Source organism: Penicillium pulvis, assembly GCF_028828015.1.
Source record: "Penicillium pulvis strain IBT 33274 chromosome Unknown scaffold_8_segment0_segment0, whole genome shotgun sequence".
NCBI lineage: Eukaryota > Fungi > Ascomycota > Eurotiomycetes > Eurotiales > Aspergillaceae > Penicillium > Penicillium pulvis.
The window spans coordinates 3738002-3760406 of NW_026643080.1; the positions used below are offsets into that span (position 1 = coordinate 3738002).

The following is a 22405-nucleotide window of genomic DNA, read 5'->3' on the forward strand; positions in this document are numbered from 1 at the left end:
GAGGAGGATTCTATGAGAGGGAGACGATTTCTCAGAATTCTATCATGGGCTCACAAGGACAACGCTCCTTCTTTACAGTTGAGCGCCATGCATAGACGCATAGCAAAGAAAGGCGGACTGGGGTTCCAACCGTCGGAGCACGCGGCCTCGGCTCTGCCTCAGGCAGGATGACCTGTCACATGACCATCTGCCCCATCGGGCAGCTGACGATCTATAGCGGAATGACTAGGTCATGCATGTCTAGAACCTACAAGTCGGTTTTTACGATGGAAAATTGAATGTTACTTAGAGAACGGTATGGTTAGTCATGAAGAATGTTAAGAATGATCATTAATAGAAACATAGGGAATTCATACAGGCAATGATAACAGAATCAACACAAGTGGTATATGAAAGCACAAAGGAAAAATAAAGAAAAACCCAAATCCGAACTCCAAAGGGAATCAAAAAAAGAAAAACAACCCGAAAAAATACCAAACTGTCATATTGTTCATGAGACAGTCATTTCAGTTCCCAATCCGCTGTCAGGAGGAGCCTCCAGTAGCTTTAGGACTTCAGCCTCCATTGCTGAGGCAGTGTCAGAAAGGTTGTCGTCCACATCATCCTGGTGGTCCTCTGATTCTTCATCTTCTCTATCCGAATTAACATCCTCGTCATCGTCTTCACGGGCAGTCTGAGCATCATCCTCATCATCATCTGATGCTAGCTCAGATTCCTCGTGCTCCCCCGTCGCACTGCTCATGCCACTAGTGCGCCGATCTTCTGAGATGACACTATCAGTAACTCCAGTGACGACACTGTCGGTACAAGTCTCGGCGTAGCTGACTTTGCGATCAGTTCCTGCATAGCTTGATTGCCGGTTAGAACCCGCGTAGCTGGATTTGCGCTCCGTGCCGGCATCAGTCTCGGGCTCGCTTTCGGGTTCCTCTTCTTCCGGGAATGCCTCATTCTCTTTGTTTGCAGTAGGGCCGGCCCAAGAAGTCTTGCGAGCTGAGAAGTTGGATTTGACGGAGTGGCTGCGCTTCAAGCTAGTGATGCCGCCATTGGGTCCCGATTGACGACCAGCATCACGATTGCCTGTAACATGGCTCAAACTGAGAATTCGGCGCTCTTTCCCAATGTTGGGTTGAACTGTTGTTGGTCCAGGCTGGAGGCCGTTGAACGTACGGCGCTTGAGAGCCATGCCGACACCATTGCCGAGAAGGCTGCGTGCATCCTTTGGCTCTCGAGCAGTGCTTGTAGTGGTAATGCTAGCCATGCTAGGGCTACGGGCACCTGCGCGGGATGAACGCGTGCTTTGGTTGCGCTTGAGGTTCATGCTGTTAAGGCTGCCAGATCGACTCAAGAGAATGCTGCGGGCATGGTCGAGGACACCTTCCAAGATGCGTTTCTCTAGACCATCCGCACGCTCCTCCATTTGCTGCATCTCCTCATGACGAATCTCCAGAGCGGTCTCCAGGCCAGAAAGTTCCTTGCTCATCTTAGAGGTCTGCTTGGCAAGTTCGTCCTTCTCTGCCTTCAGAGTTTGGAACATCTTCAGTAGAGACTCCTTCTCCTCTTGCAAGCCGACAATGTCGGCCTCGACTTGCTCGCGCTGGGCTATCCTGCGTTCCAAGGCAATTGCAGCTTCCTCCGCTTCACGACGCTTGCGCTCGGTCTCCTCGGCAACGAGTGTGGACTGAACGGCGAACATCTCGTTCATCTTACGAGTATTCTCCATGATGTCCTTGTGCATCTCATCTAGCTTCATCATCTGGGTGACCGACTGTTCAGGGTCAACGGTATTGACTGGTCGGCTGAGCAGAGCATCAAGCTTCTCATGAATAGAGCCCGTACCATTGGTAGTATGATCAAGGATCTGGTTCAGCTTCTCATAGATATCACTGTTCGACGCAGCGCCATGCTCCAGAGCGCGGTCAAGCTTATCATGAAGTTGAGTACTCTTCGAGTGTTCCAGTAGCGTGTTCAAAACATCCTGTACGGGGCTGTTCTTGGCGTGCTCCAGAAGATCATTGAGCTTATTGTGAACAGGGTCATCTTCAATTTCCCGAGAGGATTCCGGAGATGGCAAGGCGGGCAACATGCTGGGAATGGCAGTCGGAAGAGACATAAGCTCTGACTTGACTTCCTCCGCCGACTTTTGCGAGTGGTCGAAGTGCTGGCTCACAACAGTCAGGATCTGCTGAACAGTCTCCAAGATCTGAGGATTGAACTCAAGCAGCTTGCTCTCCACGCGCTCGGTGGCCGCAACAACTCTCTCGTTCTCGCCTCGGGATTGCTCCTGATGCGATTTGGCCTCGTTGTGCATCTCTTCCATCCGGTTGTAGGATTCATCAACTTTCTCAGCAAGAGCCTTGGTCTCTTCAGTCGTGCGCTCACAGGCCTCAGTGACCGTGGTACCCATGGCACCAATGACAAGCCTAATGTCTTCGGCGAGAGATTTGGTGCTTGTCACCGCTTCAGCATGAGCCAGGTCTCGCTCCTCGGTCTCCGAGAACTTGGAATGCAACGAAGTATGCGCCTCTTCGTATTTGGCGATCACTTCCCCAATTTTCTCGTCGATTTTGGCTCCCAGCTCAACAATGACTGCAGCCCGAGTCTCGTCGTGCTTGACTAAAGCAGCAGCATCTCTCTCCTCTTTTTCTAGCCTGCCGGCGTCTTCCTCACCGCGGGCACGCTCGAATTCGCGATTGATGAGATCAGTGAGCTCCTTGACGTTTTCGACAGTGGTAAAGTTCTCGGCAGAGATAGCCAAGCCCTCGAGCAACTGCTTGAGCTCCATGAGGCCTTCGCTGCTGCCATCAAGCTTACTCTTAAGCTCGTCTCCAAGCTCACCAACGACAAATTTAGCTTCGTCAATTTTCTCGTCTATTTTGACGGCGAGGCCACCGTGCTCGGTTTTCCGGGCCTCAAAGCCTTGCGCGGTGAGGTCGTTGGCATTCTCCATCTTGTCACGGAAATCGGTAACAAGTGCCGAAAGCTCTTGAATCTCCTCCTTCGTGGGAAGTGTTTCCACATCAGGCAACTTGAGCTCGTCAATCTGAGATTTAACCTCAAAGATCATAGCCTCGACAGTTTGAAGATCAGACTTGAGAAGCTTGCCGTTGTCCTCCCCTTCATCCCCTTCTGTCTCCTCCTCTTCTTTCGCCTTGCCCTTCAACTCTTCAAGGGCAACCCAGACATCCTTGATCAGGCCTTCAAGAGTACCAATATCAGACTTTGTAGAGCCCTCAGCCTCCAGCCGAGTGGATAATTCAGCAATAGCATCCTTTGACTCTCGGATCATAGTCTCAAGAGTTCCAATATGCTCAGAGGTGGCAACTTCGTCGAGAGATGGGAACTGGATCTCCTCAATCTGAGCCTTGGTGCCCATGAGAAGACTTTCGATAGTGTCGGTATCCTCCTTCCGAGCACCCCCCTCAGGGATATCTCGGCTCGCACTCATCTCACCAACGGCGAGTTGCACTTCTTGGACAGCCATCAAAACCTCATCGAGATGACTGCGGCTCAGTGGAGGCTCGGCAGACTCGCTCGGCTTCATCTCCCCAATGGCGAGTTGCACTTCTTGGAGAGCCATCAAGACCTCATCAAGATGGCTACGATTCAGAGCAGGCTCTGCGGAAAGCTCCTCGGCAGGCTCCGCGGCGCGAGTAGTTTCAATGGATTCCATCTTGTCTGTAAGCTGGGTGATGAGAGTCTTCAAGCCTTCGATGTCGGTACCCAGGGCAGACGGCTCGTTGGCAAGCACAACCTCACCGCCACGCGTTGTCTCCATTTCATCGGTCGCACTCTCCTCCACCTTTTGGGACTGGCGGAGGGAGTCGATTTCCAGTCGCAGCTCCGCCATACCGTCCTTGATGGTGTCAAGGATCTCGGAGCTGTCGAAGTCGGCAGGCTTATCTAAAACCTTCTGCACATCATCGCGGATCAGGAGGATACCATCATTGAAGGCATCAAGCAGTTCACTGGTGGCAGACCCTGTGTTCTCGCCGCCATCCTTATGCTGCATGGTTTCTTCACGAAGGGCATCAAAATGCTCGCGAATAGCGGCGATGATATCCTCTTTCTCAGACGGAGCAGGCTCGGATGGAACCACACTCAGCGCTGTGGATTCACGCATTTTCTCGAACTCTTCCTTGATGGAGTTTAGAATCTGCTCATCAGCTGGCTTGGTGTTCTGCTGCATGGTTTCTTCACGGAGAGCGTCGAAATGCTCTCGGAGAGCAGCGATGATGTCCTCTTTCTCAGATTGAGGCTCCGAAGGAACAACACCCATTGCCGTGGACTCGCGCATTTTCTCGAATTCCTCTTTGATAGAGCTGAGGATCTGCTCATCAGCCGCCTTGGTGTTCTGCTGCATGTTGTCTTCGCGAAGGACTTCGAAGTGCTCTCGAATGGCGGCAATGATGTCTTCTTTCTCCGATGGAGGAGGCTCAGAACGAACAACACTCATCGCCGTGGACTCGCGCATCTTCTCAAATTCTTCCTTGATATAGTCGAGAATCTGCTCATCAGCCGCCTTAGACTTCTGCTGCTCACTGGCATCACGAATTGCGTCAAGGATCTCAAGCTTGTCACTGCCTCGATGGCTGTCTAGAAGGAGATTGCTCATTGAACCACGCAGGTGCTCAAACTCCTTCTCCATAGCATCGAGCAGTTCCGTGGTGTCGGGGGGTTGGCATTGGATACAGCGGTGTCGGTGATTGTTTTTTCCATATCAGCCTGCAGAAGACGGAATCCTTCCTTGACAATGTCGATAATTTCATCTTTGCCGGAAACCGCCTGGGTGGTGGCCACATAAGACTCAATCTCTTGTCGTACAACAGCAAGGCCATCCTTTACGGCGTCCAAGACTTGCTCAGTATCCTTGCCATTAGCAGCGGAATATTGTTTGAATTCCTCCTTCATGCCATCAACAACGTCTGAAAGTCTTTCCAGAACTTGGTCTCCGACGTTCATGTTGGCAGAATTTGTAGCTTCATGAAGGCCTGTTGTGATCGCTTCCATGAGGTCATCTTTATTCAGTTCAATCTCACGAGTCATGGTGTTGGCACTTTCAAAGCCATCAACGATGGCAGTGAAAACCTCCTCTCGGGTGATACCCGGCTGTTGGACCGCGGTGCTCAAAGCTGATTTCTGAGACTCATATGTCCTCTCGAGACCCTCGGAGATAGCCTCCAAAATCTCCTCACGGGAGATAGACGAAGATGGCTGGACATTGGTGCTGATTGCAGTCTCCTTGGCTTGGTTGGCAATCTCAATGCCATCCACGATGGCATCCATGATCTCTTCGCGGGAGATAGCAGGCTGGGGACTGGTGGTCAAGGCGGACTGCTGGGCATTGAAGGCATCATTGATGGCATTCACCACATCCTCCCGCGAAACGCGTGGTTCATCCAGTTCCTTGGCGGAGGTGAAGTGGGCCTCGAGACCGTCGGAGATCGCGCTCACAATGTCATCACGGCCGAGGCCAGAGTCGAAGGATTCCTTGCTTACCATACTCTGAGTAGTCATGGATCTAGTAACTGCATCTAGGATCTCATCACGAAGAGAGTTGAGGTGCTCAAACTGCTCTTCATGAACAGATCTTGGAGCACTAGACTCCGCAGTCTCGATAGACTTTTCGGCCATGGCATGCAAAATGTCATCTCGAATCGAATTTAAGTAGTGAATCTGCTCGTCATCGAGGGATCGGGTAGCAGGTTCGGGTCGTTCGGCGATTGCATGCAGCAACTCATCACGCATTGAGTTCAAGTAATGAATGTGCTCATCATCCAGAGATCTATTAGACTCTGATCGTTCAGAGATGGCGTGAAGAATCTCATCGCGAATCGAGGTCAAATGATGAAGGTGATCCTCATCCAGAGCCCTGTCATTGGGCCCTGGTCTTTCGGTGATTGCCTGCATCAACTCATCGCGCATGGAATTCAAGTACTCAATATGCTCGTCGTCCAGAGATCGAGTTGTGGATTCCGGTCGTTGAGCCATTGCTTGGAGAATCTCATCGCGGATAGAGCCCAGATGGTGGAGATGCTCCTCATCCAGACCTCGACTTGTAGAATCTGGCTTTTCAGCCACTGCATGGAGCAGCTCATCGCGAATGCTATGAAAGAAGTTCACATGTTCATCTTGCAGGCCCCGCGAATGAGGCTCAAGTCTCTGGGACACCGCCTGAAGGATCTCGTCTCGCATGGAATTAAGGTTGTTTGCATGAGTGTCTTGCAAGGCACGAGAGGTGTCTTCTGGCTTCTCAAGGCACTCCCGGATAGTCAGAATGATTTCATCTCGGGTGATAGCTGGCGGTTGTTCCATTGGTGGGGGAGTGAAATTCTGCATGCCGGTCTGGACAGCAGCTAAAACTTGGTCATAAGTGATGGCTTGGTCGTGCTGCGGCTGGTATGATTTGAGGCCTTCAGCCAAGCACTCCAAGATCTCATCTCGCTCCAGGCCAATGGTCTGCAACTCGATCTCAGGCTTGTATGTCTCCCAGGCATCGCGTACAGTGTCGAGGATGTCCTCTTTCTCCATTCGAGTGCCATCGGGCTCCTTTTGAGGCTGGGGAAGCTCCAGCTCATCCAGTGCCCTCTTCACGATTGAGTAAATTTCAGCACTGTTCATGGTTGACTGGAACTGCGCAAAAGCAGAGGCCTGGCTTCGACTTTCGTTCACGTTAGCAGCCAGCTGCTCCTGCAGATCACCGAGACATTCGCGGATGATTGTGGAAATCTGGTCTGCATTTGGAGCTTCAATTTGTGGCTGTTGGTATGCTCCCTCGGCAATGTTCGACTCAACTGCCTCCAGCTTGCGCGCAAGCTCACGACCCATACCAAGCACTTCGCCACGCAGTTCACGCACCAGGGCTTTCACGTTGTTTGTCATACCGCCTCCTTCGACGACACTGCTCTTGACAGTGCGTAAAATTGCCAAGACTTCATCGTTATTTGGTATGTTGCGCTGAAGTTTGTCGTCTTTGGGCACATCCAGAGCGCGCACGGTGGCTGTTTCATCAATTGATCCAAGCGAGGTAGATCGGAGACCTCCATTATTAGCATTGGTCGGCGGAGGAAGGTTCTCGGTAGTCATCGAACGGACAAGCGCTCTGCTTGACGGGTCTTCCTTGACAAGGTTGAGAATCTCTTCCAGCATGTTGGTGATCTTCTTATCGGCATCCTTGTCGGACGGGGTGGTTGCCGGTCGTGATTTGATTTCATCCACAAGTTCCAAAAGCTTTTCCTCACCTTCCTTTGTGGCCATCTCACGCAGAACTTTTTCGAGCAAAGCGATACTAGCGGATCCATCGGAGATTGGGGCAGGCGAGCCACATACGTCCCGATCAAAGGCGAAAGGATTAGGGCTGGGCATGCGGGGCACAGAGTAGCTTCTTCTGGAATTGGGAGAACTATCCGATTCAGTGGGGTTAGGGCCGCTTTCCGGCTTCAGGAATGCACTGAGATCCAACCTTGATAGATCACCATCGAAATACTTCGATGTGAGATTAGAAGACAAGTCCTTCAAACTCTTCCGAATATCTTCATCGCGAGCATTCGTCGCAGCCTTCAGGCTGACCAGATCGGTAGCGTTATCTTTGCTTCGGCGGCTTAAATTCGACATTTCTTTCTGCAAATTGCTGGCAATATCGGTGAGGCTGCAGATTTGCGACGCTAGTGTATCCATGGTGTGAGCGGGTTCTTCGAACCTCACTCCCGTAATCATTTTAGGAGGTTTTGAGGGAGATGGCGGGTCATTATCAGAGGGGAGTTGCATATTTTGCAAAGCAAGCATCGTGGCGGATGGGGGAGTACTTTCTCCAAGAATAGGTTTTGACAGGTAACGTCCTGACACGTAACTAGGGATTTCCCGCTCAGCAGGACGTGGTGGGGATCCAAAAACTTTGCTCGAATCCAGCGGCATGTTCGTGGGATCAATAATTGTAGCCCGAAGAGGCCGCTCGGGGGATCGATTCTCTAGATAGTTCAAGAAATCCGAACGAGCATCGCCCTTGGTGTCGCTGGGCTGTAAAGACTGCAAGCGCTTATGGTGGTGGCCCTTGACCAAGGACCGTTCTGGTGATCCAGTCTTATTGGGCATCGGGTTTGTTGTGTAAGAGCTAAGAGCGTTCTCACTCGGCTTGTCCGTGAACTTGGCTGCCACGGCCTGGATATTTGGCGAAACGCCGTGTCTAGTTGCAGGGCTCATGGACCGGGGGTTCAAGGGCAATGGAGGAGGTGCACGCTCTGGGTCGGAGCTGTCCCACCTGATGATCAAAGCTTTAGTAACTGGTTGACAGTTGAATTGAGATGAAACAACACTTACATAGGAACCAAGGACCGGCTGGAATCGCTGTGGGTCGGTCTGTGACGAACCAGTTCCCGATCATTGTTGGGAGTGTCCCGGTCTTGGGGCGGCATGATGGTATGTGTGTAGAGAGATATTCAAGATGTCTCAGAGGTAATGACAAGAATAAGGGTATTGGAATGTAGGATATTGCGTTGTAAAGTTCAAAACAAGGGTCGTCAATGCATATCAAAACCACAGATCGCTAGAAAACAAAGCAGTGGAAAAGGACGGTGTAACGAGCATCAAACTCCGGGAGATCAGCTTGATAAGAGGAAAGCCCAAAAGTGGAGGTGGATGACAGGAACTACTACGCGGCCTACACATCACACATCGGCGACCATAGCAACGGGCTAGTTACGTCGTCATGTAAACAAACGTCAGGGCGGTGAGGCCCAGCCAAGACAAACTACGATTGTAAGGCTAGAATCTTGGAATCTGGGTAAGATTAGGTAAGCGAGTTAGTCCGAACTCTGGACTAATGGGGAAATGCCCCTAATCTGGACTAGCCACTGTCAGTCGGTAAGTCAGCCAATCAGACCATCGCACACAAATCTCACTTGCCCTGAACCCTCTCTTACCCAAGCGAAAACTTGAACACTTCGATCTTAGACTGTTCCGTACTCCGACAACCAAACCCGCCAACCTTGCCGCTTACCGGGACTCCAGAATGAAGTGTGCGTATTCGATGCCTCTACGACCCCGTCCTTCGATTCCATGCTGACGAGAATCTCGCGATAGTCATGAAAGTGGGCCGTGTGGCCATTATCACCCGTGGCCGTTTCGCCGGTAAGAAGGTACGACAATCGACGCTCCCCCGGATACAAGAGAAAGAGGAGATGGAAAGAGAAAACAGCATTACCAAGAGGAGGATTCTATGTGTTTTGTGGCCGGCAAAAGAACGGGCGTTCGAGGAAAATCTGGAGAAATAGTTAAATGGGGAAAATGCTGTGCGACAGAATGAAGATAACTGACAGCGCAATTCGACAGGTCGTCATTGTCCAGCCTAGCGACACTGGCTCCAAGGCTCACCCCTTCCCCTTCGCCATCGTTGCCGGTATCGAGCGTTACCCCTCGAAGGTCACCAAGCGCATGGGCAAGAAGCTCGTCGACCGCCGCTCCAAGGTCAAGCCTTTCATCAAGGTCGTCAACTACAACCACTTGATGCCCACTCGTTACACTCTCGAGCTTGAGGGTCTTAAGGGTGTTGTCTCCTCCGAGACCTTCAAGGAGGTTTCCCAGCGCGAGGACGCCAAGAAGACCATCAAGAAGGCCCTTGAGGACCGCTACACCAGCGGCAAGAACCGCTGGTTCTTCACTCCTCTCCGTATGTTCCGCCAACGAATATCTCCATGACAATTTTCGCTAATTGAGGCTTTAGGTTTCTAAACGGTTTACCCCCGGCGTTTTTTTCGAGCGAGCACGGTTCTAGGTGAAGGCGGGGACGAAAAAACCATCGAGCACATTCAGTCCCTGCGATGGGATGGAAAGACATATACCAGAGCTGGAAACAGAAGAGGGAATGTATCGATGTCCAGTTAAAGGAGGTTACCATACAAGACCTGGTGCCTCTGAATGAAATGGAAAATATGAACAACTATTCTTTTCTTGTTTGAAATTTTCCGCTACTACTCCCATGGTCAACGTGTACGACACCTCGCGTCCAGTACCGTTCCGTTAAAGTTCCTATGCGACCACGATGTTACAAAACTTCTCCCAGTGTCACTTCTAGGCCTTTGCGCACTCCCGAGTTTTTACTTCGTACACGTCGGTGTCGGGGCCCATCCATGGGGCGCCTTGACTCTCTCTACGCTCAGTTCCCCGGGTCACATGTAGCTTCACGTGTAGCTTCACGTCACCTGGATTCCACGTTACCTGAAATAAGAGTAAATAAGAATGGTGGCTTTGAGTCCATGTGATCGAGTGTCAATCTTATCTCAACTACATCGATATGTTGACCTCATCGCATACAACTCATCAACGTCCCGACCCTCCACATCCCCCATTGCATGTGAAACGCCACATTAATCATGAAAATCATAAGCATCCGCGGCTCCCAACAAAACTCCCAGTTCAAATCGATTGAGACCATAAAATAATTGCAACATCCGCCACCGAAAACACTTCCCCGATCCAATCGGGTCGTCGGGCTCCCTGTCAACTATGATCTACCCCCTCAATATACAATTCAAGTAGGTGGTATCATATGCCTCTGACCGAAGGCAGAACTATTTAGATTACAAGCTGGCAATGTACTGACACTAACGATAACTGACGCAACTCGCCCCATCCTCAAAGCAGAAATGATAGTCTTGAACATGGGTTTGCATACACGAGCCGGGGTGACGGGGCAGGGACGGAGTACATAACTCGGGGAATACTGGTGGTTACGTACCAACCGGCGTACTTTTGTTCTCTCGGCTACAGGATTGACAAACATATGCTTGCTGCGGCCCCAGCCCGGGGTAAACGGTATTCCCCATCACTTCTCAGTCCGTGCCTATCACGTCCGCGACCGATCTACGCTGATCTACTCCGTGCATCTGTACAGCACATCGGACCTGGACCCCATGGTTGCCACTGAGATCGACAAATATACATCTCATTCTCTCATCAGTGTAGCTATAATGGCCACAAGAAAAAGGATTCACAGGAGAACAAGGGGGCCAAAGAGCAAGGATTTAATATGCGCTCTCAATTTCTCGACAGATCATATTATAATTTAGCACAAGCTTGCACCCGTTTCCGAGATTTTCCCAACGTGTCCGGGGTTGATGCTGACTGTAGTACCAGCGCATGCAAGTATATCCCAAGGTATTGTTAGGTACAATGCAATAGGTAGCGAGAAATTAATCACCAGCCAACCGCTTCAGACAAGGCCCGCGCGTAGAAACGAAAAGAAATCACCAAAAAGCAGCCCATGGTTTCATACTATCCACCCTCATAACCCGATCGCCGAGAACCGGGAAGTTTCCTGAACGAATCGCCCATCGACTCAGTAGCACGACGCCCGGGGCACATAGACCCGGGTAAGCGGCGATCGCGAACACGGCCAGAACCCCTTGTGTGCCATGAAGGACTACATACCTTGCTAGCCTAGCTTCGCACCCGGTCAATGCCAAACATCCTCCACAGGGCGTTGTGTTGTGGGATGGCTGAGCCGAGCAATGGCTGTTGTGCCTTCATGATTGCTCAATGGGGTACTTGAATTAGCGAGATGGAGGTGGGGTCGTTATAGTGCCATGCATAGCTAGGTTCGGGCGGCGGCGCTCAGGCCAGGATGGTGGATCCCAGATGCAGAGGCGAGGCTGGACTCGCGGGATATGAAGCAAGTCGACCCCGGCCTGCAGGTATCACGGCCTAGATTCATGGGGCGGTTAGTAGACACTAAAGTATGCAAGGACTGAATGGCTGATAAGGTGTGTGGTTTTGGCTCTGAATCTTGGAACACGAGAGGGGTGGGGGTTGGAAATGGGGGTTTCGTAAGCGGGGTGAATTGAAGTTTGTCATGTATTTCATATTTGATATCTTTAAGTGAAAACAAACCCCGAGCTGATTCGGATAAGGAAAATGAGCAATAAACCTGTATAAAGATGGATCGAAGCGGTAGGTGTAAAATGTAACTACAAGGTGGATCCGAATGCGTCGACGTTGGGACCCGCTATCACATGTGAAACCAGGCCTTATCAAGTCGCAATTGATGCGAATTGCACAAACTGCGCAATAATTCCAAGGTTATAATGCGTTCCATATGTCGGTAGATTCGATGATACGATTTCTTCCAAGGTTCCGGATCGAGATTACAAGTTGCGGTCGAAAGTCAAATCAGGATGGCGTCAGGGCCATCTGCATGGGCGTAATGAACACGAATATGAACTATGTCTAAGATAAAAAGAATTAAAACTATATATAAAACGGTAAAATAACCATGAAATTATTTCCAAAGCTAAAACAGCACAGATGGTGCGATTGCGCTCTGACCTCGAGAGGCCAATTGCATAAGTAGGTCGCAATCACATGTGAATCTGGGCTATATACAACCCACTTCTCTTTCCTGGATTTTTTTTATCATTTTCTTCTTTTCTCCTCTACTCTGTCCGCCCTATATCCCATCAAGTTCCATCTCTTCCCCTCAATCCTTTTCTTCTTCCATATGCCCCACGCCGACTCTGACACTATGGGTGAACCGATCGTCAACGGCGAGAAAGTCCATTCTCAGTTCATCAACGTACGTTGCACCACCCCAACAACCCACATGCCTATCTAACCTTATTATAGCACCTTACTTCCTACCCCGTTGTCTCAGACAGCATCTCCTTCTTCAAGGGCAACCCCTACGGTGCCAAGTCTCTTGAATTTGCCGACCAAGGCTACAACCGCTTTGCCAAACCCGTCCTACCCTACTTCGAGACACCTTACAGCTACATTGCCCCCTATGTCACTCGTGCCGACTCTCTGGGAGACCAGGGTCTGAGCCAGATCGATACCCGCTTCCCTATCTTCCGCGAAGAAACCCAGAAGATCCGTGGCAGTCTCTACAACAATGCTTCCTACCCAGTGCGCCTAGCAGGCGATGTCAAGGCCCATGTCTTTGACACCTATGGCTCGGAGTACAAGAAGGCAGGTGGCAGTGGTCTGGTGAACTCTGGAAAGGCAGCCTTTACCACCAGCTTGTTGCTGTCGCAGGAGTCGCTTGGCTGGGTCTATGGGCTGGTCCAGAAGACCAAGGAGGAGGTTAAGGAAGCTGTGAACGAGAAGACCAACCAGTGATCTAGATCTTTTGTTTATGGTTTTGTTGAATTCCCAGCGTTGTTTTATCAGTTATTGTTTAGAGAAAATAATACCTCCCGTCGCTATTGATTCTCGGTCTGCGTTTGAGATGTTGAGATACCAGTTATTATTATAGTTAGCAGAGAATCAAAATGCCATCAAGCCACACAATCATTTTCCCCCGAATTTTCCAAGTTCGAAAAATGCCCTGACCCAATTTTCATATGCTGCCCTTTTTTCATTGATGTGTTCTCGAATAAAGAAATCAAAGCCCGAATAAAAGAGAAAGATAAAGCTGTGCACAGACCAATCCCGATATGGTAAAATCAGCGCAACTCTTTGATCATCGCGTCGCGCGTCCATCAAAGAACGCCCACTCCGCTCCCCTCCACTCCACCTCAAATCCTTACATCCCTAGAATCTCCCGAGATATCCAACGCCGCTTCAGTACTCGCCTGCAAAAGCGACCAACAAATATCAACTATCATGCCTCCGGCACGCAAACGCAGAGCGGTACGTACCCGATACCCCACAGCAAACAGCAAACAAGTCCAACCAGATCTAATAAATATTACAGGCTGACCCCGAGGACTCTGACGCTTCTCAACCTCAACACGCCCGTCGTCGACAAAGAAGCAGATCTGCATCCGAAGACGAAGACATGTCCGATGCCAGCCACAACAGCGCACGCGCGCCGACCAGTCTTGACGCGCTGGTAAAGAAAATGGTGCGCTTTGCGCTGGCGAGCGAGTACGCGCGTATACCCATTCGGCGCGCGGATATCAGCGCCAAGGTACTCGGTGAGCAAGGGAAGGGTATGTTCAAGAAGGTTTTTGAACAGGCGCAGAGGCACTTGAGGGAGAAGTTTGGGATGGAGATGACTGAGTTACCGCCGAGGGACAATCAAACCACGCAACAGCGGAGAGGTGAGTTATTTCCTTCCATTTCTTACTTGGGCAGAGGAAGAGAGACTGGAGATACATCCTCATTCAATGATGAAGTATGAAACTAACAGAATCACCAGCCGCTCTAAGAACCGAAAAACCATCTACCTCCAACAAATCTTGGAACCTGTCTACCACCCTCCCACTCAAATACCGCAATTCATCTATCCTGGTCCCAACCAAAGCCCCCTCAATCAGCACAGAAAGTACATACACGGCGTTGTACACCTTCATCATTGCCGTGATCAAGTTGAATGGAAACAGGCTTCCCGAACAGAAACTCGAGCGATACCTTGCGCGCACGAACTTGGATCAGTACACACCCATTGACAAGACGGAGAGGCTACTACAAAGGCTTTGTAAAGAAGGATATATCGTTCGCAACCGGGAAGTGGAGGGAGGCGAAGAGACCATCGAGTACATAGTTGGACCAAGGGGAAAAGTCGAAGTTGGGTCCAGTGGTGTGGCCGGCTTAGTGAGGGAGGTCTATGGATATGGGCCTGAAGCGTCTGGTACAAATGGAAATACAAATGGAAATGGGAATGGGAGTGATGACGAGGGGCCTACACAGGCAGAGCGGGAGGTCAAGAGGGACTTTGAGGTGCGGTTGAGGCGGACACTTGAGATGCCCGCTCTTACGGAACAGGCTGAACAGACGGAGGAGCCGCCATCGAGGTCTCAGGCGAATGGACATCGAGAGGAAGAGGAGCAGGGCCCCAGGAGGACTTCGAGGAGAGCTGCTCCCGTTGAGGAAGAGTCTGAGGAGGAAGAGGAAGAAGAAGACGAGGAAAGTGATTAGACTTCCTTTTTGGTCGTTCTGCTTGGATATGCAGATTGCCTGCGTTGATAGATACCCAAAGAAGTATTGAAATTGTACATTGCACATGCAGTCCCGACATACACCCACGTCAATGTCTCCTATCCACGTGTCTACGTATACTGTGCCCTCGGCATGTTCAGCCACATACTAAGTACGTATTCCACCACCTGGGCAGATCGACCTTAAGGTATACATGTAGAGTGGGATGTCAAGAAAAAGAATGCACATGCATCGACGACGCAATGGGTACAGACACGTGCAAGTATATATACCAAAATTGACTCAATTTCCAAGGCATGCTGTTCAAATTATATTTGAACAAGTCAAACCCCATAAATCTTCGAGCAACCGCGCTTACCCCGGTAAATTCGTGTACCTACGGAGTATATATCCTGAAAATATATAGTACACACCACGCCCTGACAGAAACAAACATGAGCTCGATTTGATTTACGCTCAAAAATTCAAGGAGAGTAGTCCGAGAACCTTGGTAAGCCTCAGATTATGGACCAATTAAACTCCCTTCTCTTATCAGGCATTAAGTTTGGGTTTCCGCTTGGAAGGATCATGGATGGGGAGAAGACGTCAGACATTGAATTTAGATAAGGGAACCGAGGGATAAGCGCTTGTGTTATACCCGTTGCCAAAAATGCGTTTTTCTGAAACAGGAAGGTTGTATATGTAAGGGTCTGAATTTGGATTTGGATATTGATGTCTCGTACATATGAATTGGAGGTGAGCTTTGGTCCTTCTGGTCCTGTGAGGTGTCAACTGGTGGGGAGAGGGGAAATCGAGTTTGAAGAGGCCAAGGTGGACGTCCGCGGCAAGTCATCGAAGACTTGGGCAACGCACAATACAATTTTGCGCTCAACTTAGGCTTCATGTACAACTACTTTAGATCAAGACTACATTTACAAATACTTGGATGGAGGCACATTGGAAAGATATTGACATGAGTCACGAATCTGTAGGTAGTTATTTTTTTAAACTACTCAGCAAAGTCTAGCTCCACATAAAAGCATTTTGAAGAAAAAAAATCATCACGGCGTCTCTTTAGTCATCCGCAAATCACTTATTTCTTGCCAGCCTTGGTGGCGGCCTTGGTGACCTTACCGGCACCACCAGCGGACTTCTCGACGGACTTGATGACACCGACAGCAACGGTCTGACGCATGTCACGGACGGCGAAACGACCGAGGGGAGGGTACTCAGTGAAGGGCTCGACACACATGGGCTTGGAGGGAACCATCTTGACGATAGCGGCATCACCGGACTTGATGAACTTGGGAGAGTCCTCAACGGACTTACCGGTACGGCGATCGATCTTCTCGAGGAGCTCAGAGAACTTGCAAGCAATGTGAGCGGTGTGGCAATCCAGAACGGGTGCGTATCCAGCGCCGACCTGACCGGGGTGGTTCAGGACAATGACCTGGGCGTTGAAGGAAGCACAGCCCATGGGGGGGTCGTTCTTGGAGTCACCGGCAACGTTACCACGGCGAACCTCCTTGACGGAGACGTTCTTGACGTTGAAGCCGACGTTGTCACCGGGGACACCCTCCTTGAGCTGCTGGTGGTGCATCTCGACGGACTTGACCTCAGTGGTGACGTTGGCGGGAGCGAAGGTGACGATCATACCGGGGACGATCTTACCGGTCTCGACACGACCGACGGGAACCGTGCCAATACCGGAGATCTTGTAAACATCCTGGAGGGGCAGACGGAGGGGCTTGCCGACGGGACGCTGGGGGGGGCTCAATGGCGTCAATGGCCTCGAGCAGGGTCTTACCAGTGACCTTGCCGGACTTGCCCTCCTTCTCCCAACCCTTGTACCAGGGGCAGTTCTCGGAAACCTCAAGCATGTTGTCACCGTTGAAACCGGAGATGGGGACGAAGGGGACACCCTTGGGGTTGTATCCGACCTTCTTGATGAAGCCGGAGGTCTCCTTGACAATCTCGTTGTAACGGTCCTGGGACCACTTGCAGGTGTCCATCTTGTTGAGGGCAACAATGAGCTGGCGGACACCGAGGGTGAAAGCAAGCAGAGCGTGCTCACGGGTCTGGCCATCCTTGGAGATACCAGCCTCGAACTCACCGGTACCGGAGGCAATGATGAGAATGGCGCAATCAGCCTGGGAAGTACCAGTGATCATGTTCTTGATGAAATCACGGTGACCGGGGGCATCTGAGAGGGAATGTTAGTGACATGATTCAATCATAGAAAGAGTAGTAGTAGTAAAGCTTACCAATGACGGTGACCTCGAACTTCTGGGTCTGGAACTTCCAGAGAGCGATATCGATGGTGATACCACGCTCACGCTCAGCCTTGAGTTTGTCAAGAACCCAGGCATACTTGAAGGAACCCTTTCCGAGCTCAGCAGCCTCCTTCTCGAACTTCTCGATGGTACGCTGGTCAATACCACCACACTTGTAGATCAAGTGACCTATTATGAATCAGTATCATGTTCGAAAGGGGAAGGAGGGGTAGGAGGTGAAAGCTTACCGGTGGTGGTGGACTTGCCGGAATCGACGTGGCCGATAACGACAATGTTGATGTGGGAACGCTCTTCCTTACTGAGAGGGAGGTTAGTCTTGATCAATGGATGATTCGACGTGATGATGGATGGAAACATACCCCATGGTGACGGTTGAGGATAAAAACTTTTAAAAGGTTTTGAGATTGCACAGATTTTACGGCGTGCGTAAAGGTACTGTGAATATGTTAGAGGATGAAGGAGGAAAGAAGAGAAGAAGGTAGGGGAGGGCAAGTTATACGTACTGATGCGGACGAGGGGAAGAAAGAAAAATTTCAGTGGGAGGGGGAGGGGGAAATCCTTATATGGAGGGGCAAGCGAGAGAGGCGAGTCGTGGGCGGGTTCAAGCCCTTTCCAATCACGCGTTTCCATTGGCTGGACCATGGATCACCTACCCCACCATGGCGGGACCAACGCAGAATCTTCCTGGTGGGCTGTTTGAGTACTAGCTACTTGATTTTGCGCATATTACTGTATGACGCTTGAAGTACCTTATACTTAATCTACTCTCACTTTTTCGCCGTTTCCCTGGTTTCCTCTTCCAGAGGTATCCACTCTGTGTGAATTTTTCTCTCAATCGTGTCCTCCTTCCAGTCCACTCTTCTTAGACTGGGCCGACTGGGCAGCAACGCAGTCCGGTTGGGTAGGTTTGTATTGTTTTGACCTTTTGTTATGGTGGGCTTTTGCTAGCTTCCCCTAGAGCAGAAATTTCTGCTTCTGTGCTCTAATTGTAACATCCCACCTGCCCCTCAGCCGCGGGGCAGTCGCCGTCACCGCCAAAGCTTCAGGACCCACTATGATTCCGACAATGTTATGCATCGAAAGGTTTTGATTTTTTTTTTCGCCACACAGACATGGTTTCTATTATTCAGAGGCTGAAACAATCTTTTGTCACGCCGTCGGGGTCTATAATAGGTATAGCTAGTCACAACAATGACTCCCATCTAAGCTTTCCATACACCAGTAAACCAATATCAAAAAGTCAGACAGACTTTTTTCCTTTCCTTTCTGGTTAGTATGAAATCGGCGGGGACCCATGGGTTGGTTTCTATGTATAAACCCAATTTTTTTCTTTACCTTTTTTTTTTACCTTTCCTATCCGGGCCCAATAGTACTCTGTGCGTCTGACGTAGATCAAATTTTGGGTATCTATCTCGCTTTGTTGTGATCTAAACGCCAATCCCTCGTAGCCTCGTAAATGCGCCATTTTACATGCGAAACAAACCCCCAGCCTCTAGTAAATGAGAGAAACTGAAAATAAAATAAAAAAACAAAAACACTCAGTAATAGGCACTGATAAGCCCAGAAAAAGTGGAAACAAACTCCCGAGCTCTTCGGGCATTAGTTTTCTCTCCACTGGGTTGCACATTTCACACACTAGCCACAGCTGTCAGTTTCGTGCTTCGGCCCCATGCAAGGAGGGGAAAAGGTAAAAAAAAAAATAACTTACCCGCAAGAATGTAGTCATCGGCTCGTCTGCACTGCGAATCTGCAGCTGGTAAAAGTATGCTCGCTCACCATTGCACCCTTCCTTCGGGCATTGAGCTACAACCATGTTAGCTTATGATCCAGATCATCAAATCTGAATTACTCGATGAAACTCACTGGCCACACTGTCCGCATTCTTCCACTCATCCTTGCCACCAAGCGCCTCCTCAACCTCCTTCTGCTTCATGTCGGTGCGGTCATACCACTTCTTTTCTAGCGCCCACTCGTAGGGACAGGTTCGGCATTCGAAGCGGTTCACACCCATTGGATGTTGGTTGGTAGAGTCAGCGCGAGCGATTGTCAGCGCATTGCTGCAGTTGGGGCAGACTAAATAGGACAAAATAGTCAGTCACTGTCGTAGCTGTAGCTGTCGGGTGAAGCTTTTTTTTTTCCTCGCGCGGGGAAGAGGGCGACGGACAAACCAGAGGCATCTTGCCTGATCAAGTCTATTAGATATAGAGAATGGCTTGTAGATCGCACAGTTATCACGAATAAAATCGTTGACTAGATCCTTTGCGCTCGAGTCGCACCCATGAGTCGTCAAATCGTGAATCACCAGTGATTTGCGGGCAGATCTAGGCGCGCGGCTAAACTTGCGGCGGGGGTTCCGGTAAAACACGTGATCAGGCGTGGGATGTCCCTGGGGAAAGCAACGGTCTGAACAACAACAACGTCGCAAGCAGTTTCAAATCGCCTAATCTTTGCAAATCCATTACAGTCAGATCTCGGATTGTACATAATCCCTTCATACGGCCCCACCGGAAACACGTTACAGGTTCACCCACCCTGAATCCCGCCGCTGCGCCACTCTAGGCTCAAACATTTCAAACCAACTTCCGCGGTAACCGCATCCGCGCATCGAGAGTACTTGCTTCGTTTCTCAAATCACACGATTACATTGACAATTGATCACCATGGCCGATGATGAAGTGAGTAAACTGGATCGCTGGGTGTATCGCATGGCTCCCGCTGACCGCTATTTACTTTAGGGTGCTTCCCCCGCGAGCTGGTTGTCGAGGCTTGTCGCCGAGACCAGACAGACCTGATCGAGCAGATTCTCAACAGCATGAGTGAGAAGACAAATGAGGAGGTGGCAGAGTTCTTCAACAGCGTGACGGATGCCCTGGGAAACCACGCATTGCACATTTGCGCTTTATACGGGAGCTGTACGTCGATGATGATCTGCGTTGATCTCCTATATCCCTGAAAGTTAGCTAACAAGTTTATCCTTGCAGACGAAGTTATGGACGCCTTGTTCGACATTCAGTACTTCGAGTGCGACCCTCTGACCCGCATGGATAAGGACACACCGCTACACATTGCCGTACGCTACGCCAACGATAAGAACCCTGAATTAGGTGAGGAGATGATTAGTATGATGTGTGAGGCTGGTTGTGATCCCCGGGTGCGGAATAAGCATGGTCAAAAACCCGCGGATTTGGTCTTCAACAAGCCGGAGATCAAGCAGGTCTTGCAAAAGGCTGAGTATATCCTGGCGGAAGGCATCCAAGATGAGACCATGGGCTCTGATAATGATGTTGCTAGTGATAGCGACTAGATTGAGAACCTTCAGGTGTTTTAACTATGTGTCTTATCTGTTCCTGCTAGATTCCTGGTGGATTGGGAGAACTGTCTTTGAGCGAGAGCCTATTTCTACTGCATATGAACTTAGACTAGGCCATGTCCTTATATTGCGCATAACTACGAATATTACGAATAAATTATGTATTTGCATATTTGAAACCTCGGAATGCCCCGTCGGAGGATGAAATGGCTCCAGGGCTTGAGAGCCCCCATAGAGCATGGAGATCTGTAGATCCATGGATGTATATCTTATCAAACATATATCGAACGGGACCACCGTATCGTTCAATAGACAAGAATTAAATTTAGGACATCTTAACGTCGTAAATAACCTTGGAAGTTAGCCTATAAGCGAGATACATTTTGGCTTATTGAGAACCTTCTAAAATCTAGGACCCTCATCTATTCCCACCCTTCATCTAAACGTTGTCTAAACTCCGCAATCATCTCCGCCGTGATATTGCTTCCACCACAAACAACCACAACAACCCGACTATCCGAATTCAAATCAGGCATAACCTCCTTCAACCGTCCCGCAACAGCAACCTCCAAACTGATCCCACAAGCTAACTCAACCTGCAACCGCATCTCATCTGCCAACCGTAAAATACCCCTCGCAGCATCCGCATCCGATCCAACAAGACTACTAACCTGCACACCAGGCGGCGGATACTTAGCGTTAGCCAAAGTCTTCTTAGCCACACAAAGCGCACCAAGTGAAGTCGCAAGCGAGGTAATAGCATCCAACGAACTCAGCTGGCCCTTCTTCAAAGAATGCGCCAACGAATCAGCTCCCTTAGTCTCCACAGCCAAAACATGCACCTTCTTCACACCAGGAATATCAGTCCCACTCCCAAACTCATCCATATGCTTCTCAAGTCCCGCAACAACACCATTGAAAAGACCTCCACCACCAACACTGCACACGATCGCATCAGCCGGGAATGCACCCGCCACCTGACGCCCACCCTTTTCGCGGGCTGGTAATTGCGCCGCAATCTCATCAACCATACTTCCGGCACCCTCCCAGATATCGGGATGATCGAATGGAGGCACGTATACGTTTACCGCGTTCTCTTCAGGCGATGGTTGCTTTTCGATGAAGCTCTCCCGTAGGTATGTGTCTGCTTCGAACCAGCTTGCGCCGTGCTGGACCACGTCCGTTGCGCCTGCGGAGCGGAGCTTGTTGATCATCATTGGTTTTGTGCTGTGGGGGACGACGACTGTGCAGGCGCAGTTTAGGTCGCGGGCTGCGTGGACGGCTGCTAGACCGGCATTTCCGCCTGAGGAGCTGTAGAGGTGGACTGCTTTGTTTTTGTTGGCTGGATTTTTGATGGCCGAGAGGATTAGGTTGCCAACTCCGCTGTAATTTCGTTAGCATCTTGAGGCTGGAGTAGAAGAGACCGCTTGGGATGAAATGATTGGCGTACCGTGATTTGAAAGACCCGGATGGCTGCAGGAGCTCGAGTTTGAGGAAGATTTTACTGCGATCCTGTTAGTTGACGAATTGGTTCGTATTTGCCCTGCTGGTCTTGTCTTTGGGTAGGAATGAGGGTTTGACTTTGTAGGGAACCTACCATCCTGCGAGCTTGGATAGCGTTGCCGACTCAATGAGTGGTGTTTCGATCCATGGCTTTTTGATAATGGGGGTTGACTGATGCATTGCGACTGAATTGAAGGGGTAGTGCACTTGAGTACCGTGTCAAGTCTAGGGCGGGCAAATTCATCTTATACTGGCGAATTTCCCCCGCACGTATCTTATCGGCTGTGCGGGCAAAGCGCGCCCTGTGCCTGACATGTCATTTGCCACACAAGGAACATTGCAACGGTTGTGAGATGTACAGCATTTGGTCAAGTATGTAAAAGATCAGTTTCAAGGACCAGTCACCTAATATATAAGGTATGTGCCTGTTACTTTTTTAGGTACCTATCCT

The 22405-nt window shown here is 50.1% G+C and overlaps 8 protein-coding genes across 8 annotated transcripts; 4 read left to right on the plus strand and 4 right to left on the minus strand.

Moving 5' to 3' along the window:
* Positions 1–490: 490 nt before the first annotated feature.
* N7503_010828 (uncharacterized protein) lies at positions 491–8408 on the minus strand (the record flags this gene model as incomplete). Its single annotated transcript, XM_057070374.1, has 3 exons — positions 491–4639; positions 4690–8254; positions 8314–8408. 3 exons carry the CDS (start codon positions 8406–8408, stop codon positions 491–493), a joined length of 7809 nt encoding a protein of 2602 aa, XP_056916985.1.
* A 596-nt stretch (positions 8409–9004) lies between these two features.
* Positions 9005–9723, plus strand: N7503_010829 (60S ribosomal protein eL27; the record flags this gene model as incomplete). Its single annotated transcript, XM_057070375.1, has 4 exons — positions 9005–9011; positions 9076–9131; positions 9325–9661; positions 9716–9723. The coding sequence occupies 4 exons, from the start codon at positions 9005–9007 to the stop codon at positions 9721–9723; spliced, it is 408 nt and encodes a 135-aa protein (XP_056916986.1).
* A 2764-nt stretch (positions 9724–12487) lies between these two features.
* N7503_010830 (putative pathogenesis associated protein Cap20) lies at positions 12488–13104 on the plus strand (the record flags this gene model as incomplete). The annotated part of the gene is made up of 2 exons (XM_057070376.1): positions 12488–12562; positions 12613–13104. 2 exons carry the CDS (start codon positions 12488–12490, stop codon positions 13102–13104), a joined length of 567 nt encoding a protein of 188 aa, XP_056916987.1.
* A 486-nt stretch (positions 13105–13590) lies between these two features.
* On the plus strand, positions 13591–14847 carry N7503_010831 (MAGE domain-containing protein; the record flags this gene model as incomplete). Its single annotated transcript, XM_057070377.1, has 3 exons — positions 13591–13617; positions 13682–14030; positions 14129–14847. The coding sequence occupies 3 exons, from the start codon at positions 13591–13593 to the stop codon at positions 14845–14847; spliced, it is 1095 nt and encodes a 364-aa protein (XP_056916988.1).
* A 1093-nt stretch (positions 14848–15940) lies between these two features.
* Positions 15941–17505, minus strand: N7503_010832 (translation elongation factor EF-1 alpha; the record flags this gene model as incomplete). Its single annotated transcript, XM_057070378.1, has 5 exons — positions 15941–16609; positions 16662–17050; positions 17112–17309; positions 17369–17439; positions 17501–17505. The coding sequence occupies 5 exons, from the start codon at positions 17503–17505 to the stop codon at positions 15941–15943; spliced, it is 1332 nt and encodes a 443-aa protein (XP_056916989.1).
* Positions 17506–18740: 1235 nt separating this feature from the next.
* N7503_010833 (DNA-directed RNA polymerase III core subunit RPC11) lies at positions 18741–19318 on the minus strand (the record flags this gene model as incomplete). The annotated part of the gene is made up of 4 exons (XM_057070379.1): positions 18741–18776; positions 18850–18944; positions 19005–19214; positions 19306–19318. 4 exons carry the CDS (start codon positions 19316–19318, stop codon positions 18741–18743), a joined length of 354 nt encoding a protein of 117 aa, XP_056916990.1.
* A 483-nt stretch (positions 19319–19801) lies between these two features.
* Positions 19802–20445, plus strand: N7503_010834 (ankyrin repeat-containing protein ANK1; the record flags this gene model as incomplete). Its single annotated transcript, XM_057070380.1, has 3 exons — positions 19802–19820; positions 19877–20053; positions 20123–20445. 3 exons carry the CDS (start codon positions 19802–19804, stop codon positions 20443–20445), a joined length of 519 nt encoding a protein of 172 aa, XP_056916991.1.
* A 428-nt stretch (positions 20446–20873) lies between these two features.
* N7503_010835 (putative L-serine dehydratase) lies at positions 20874–22134 on the minus strand (the record flags this gene model as incomplete). The annotated part of the gene is made up of 3 exons (XM_057070381.1): positions 20874–21834; positions 21902–21955; positions 22049–22134. The coding sequence occupies 3 exons, from the start codon at positions 22132–22134 to the stop codon at positions 20874–20876; spliced, it is 1101 nt and encodes a 366-aa protein (XP_056916992.1).
* Positions 22135–22405: the final 271 nt, after the last annotated feature.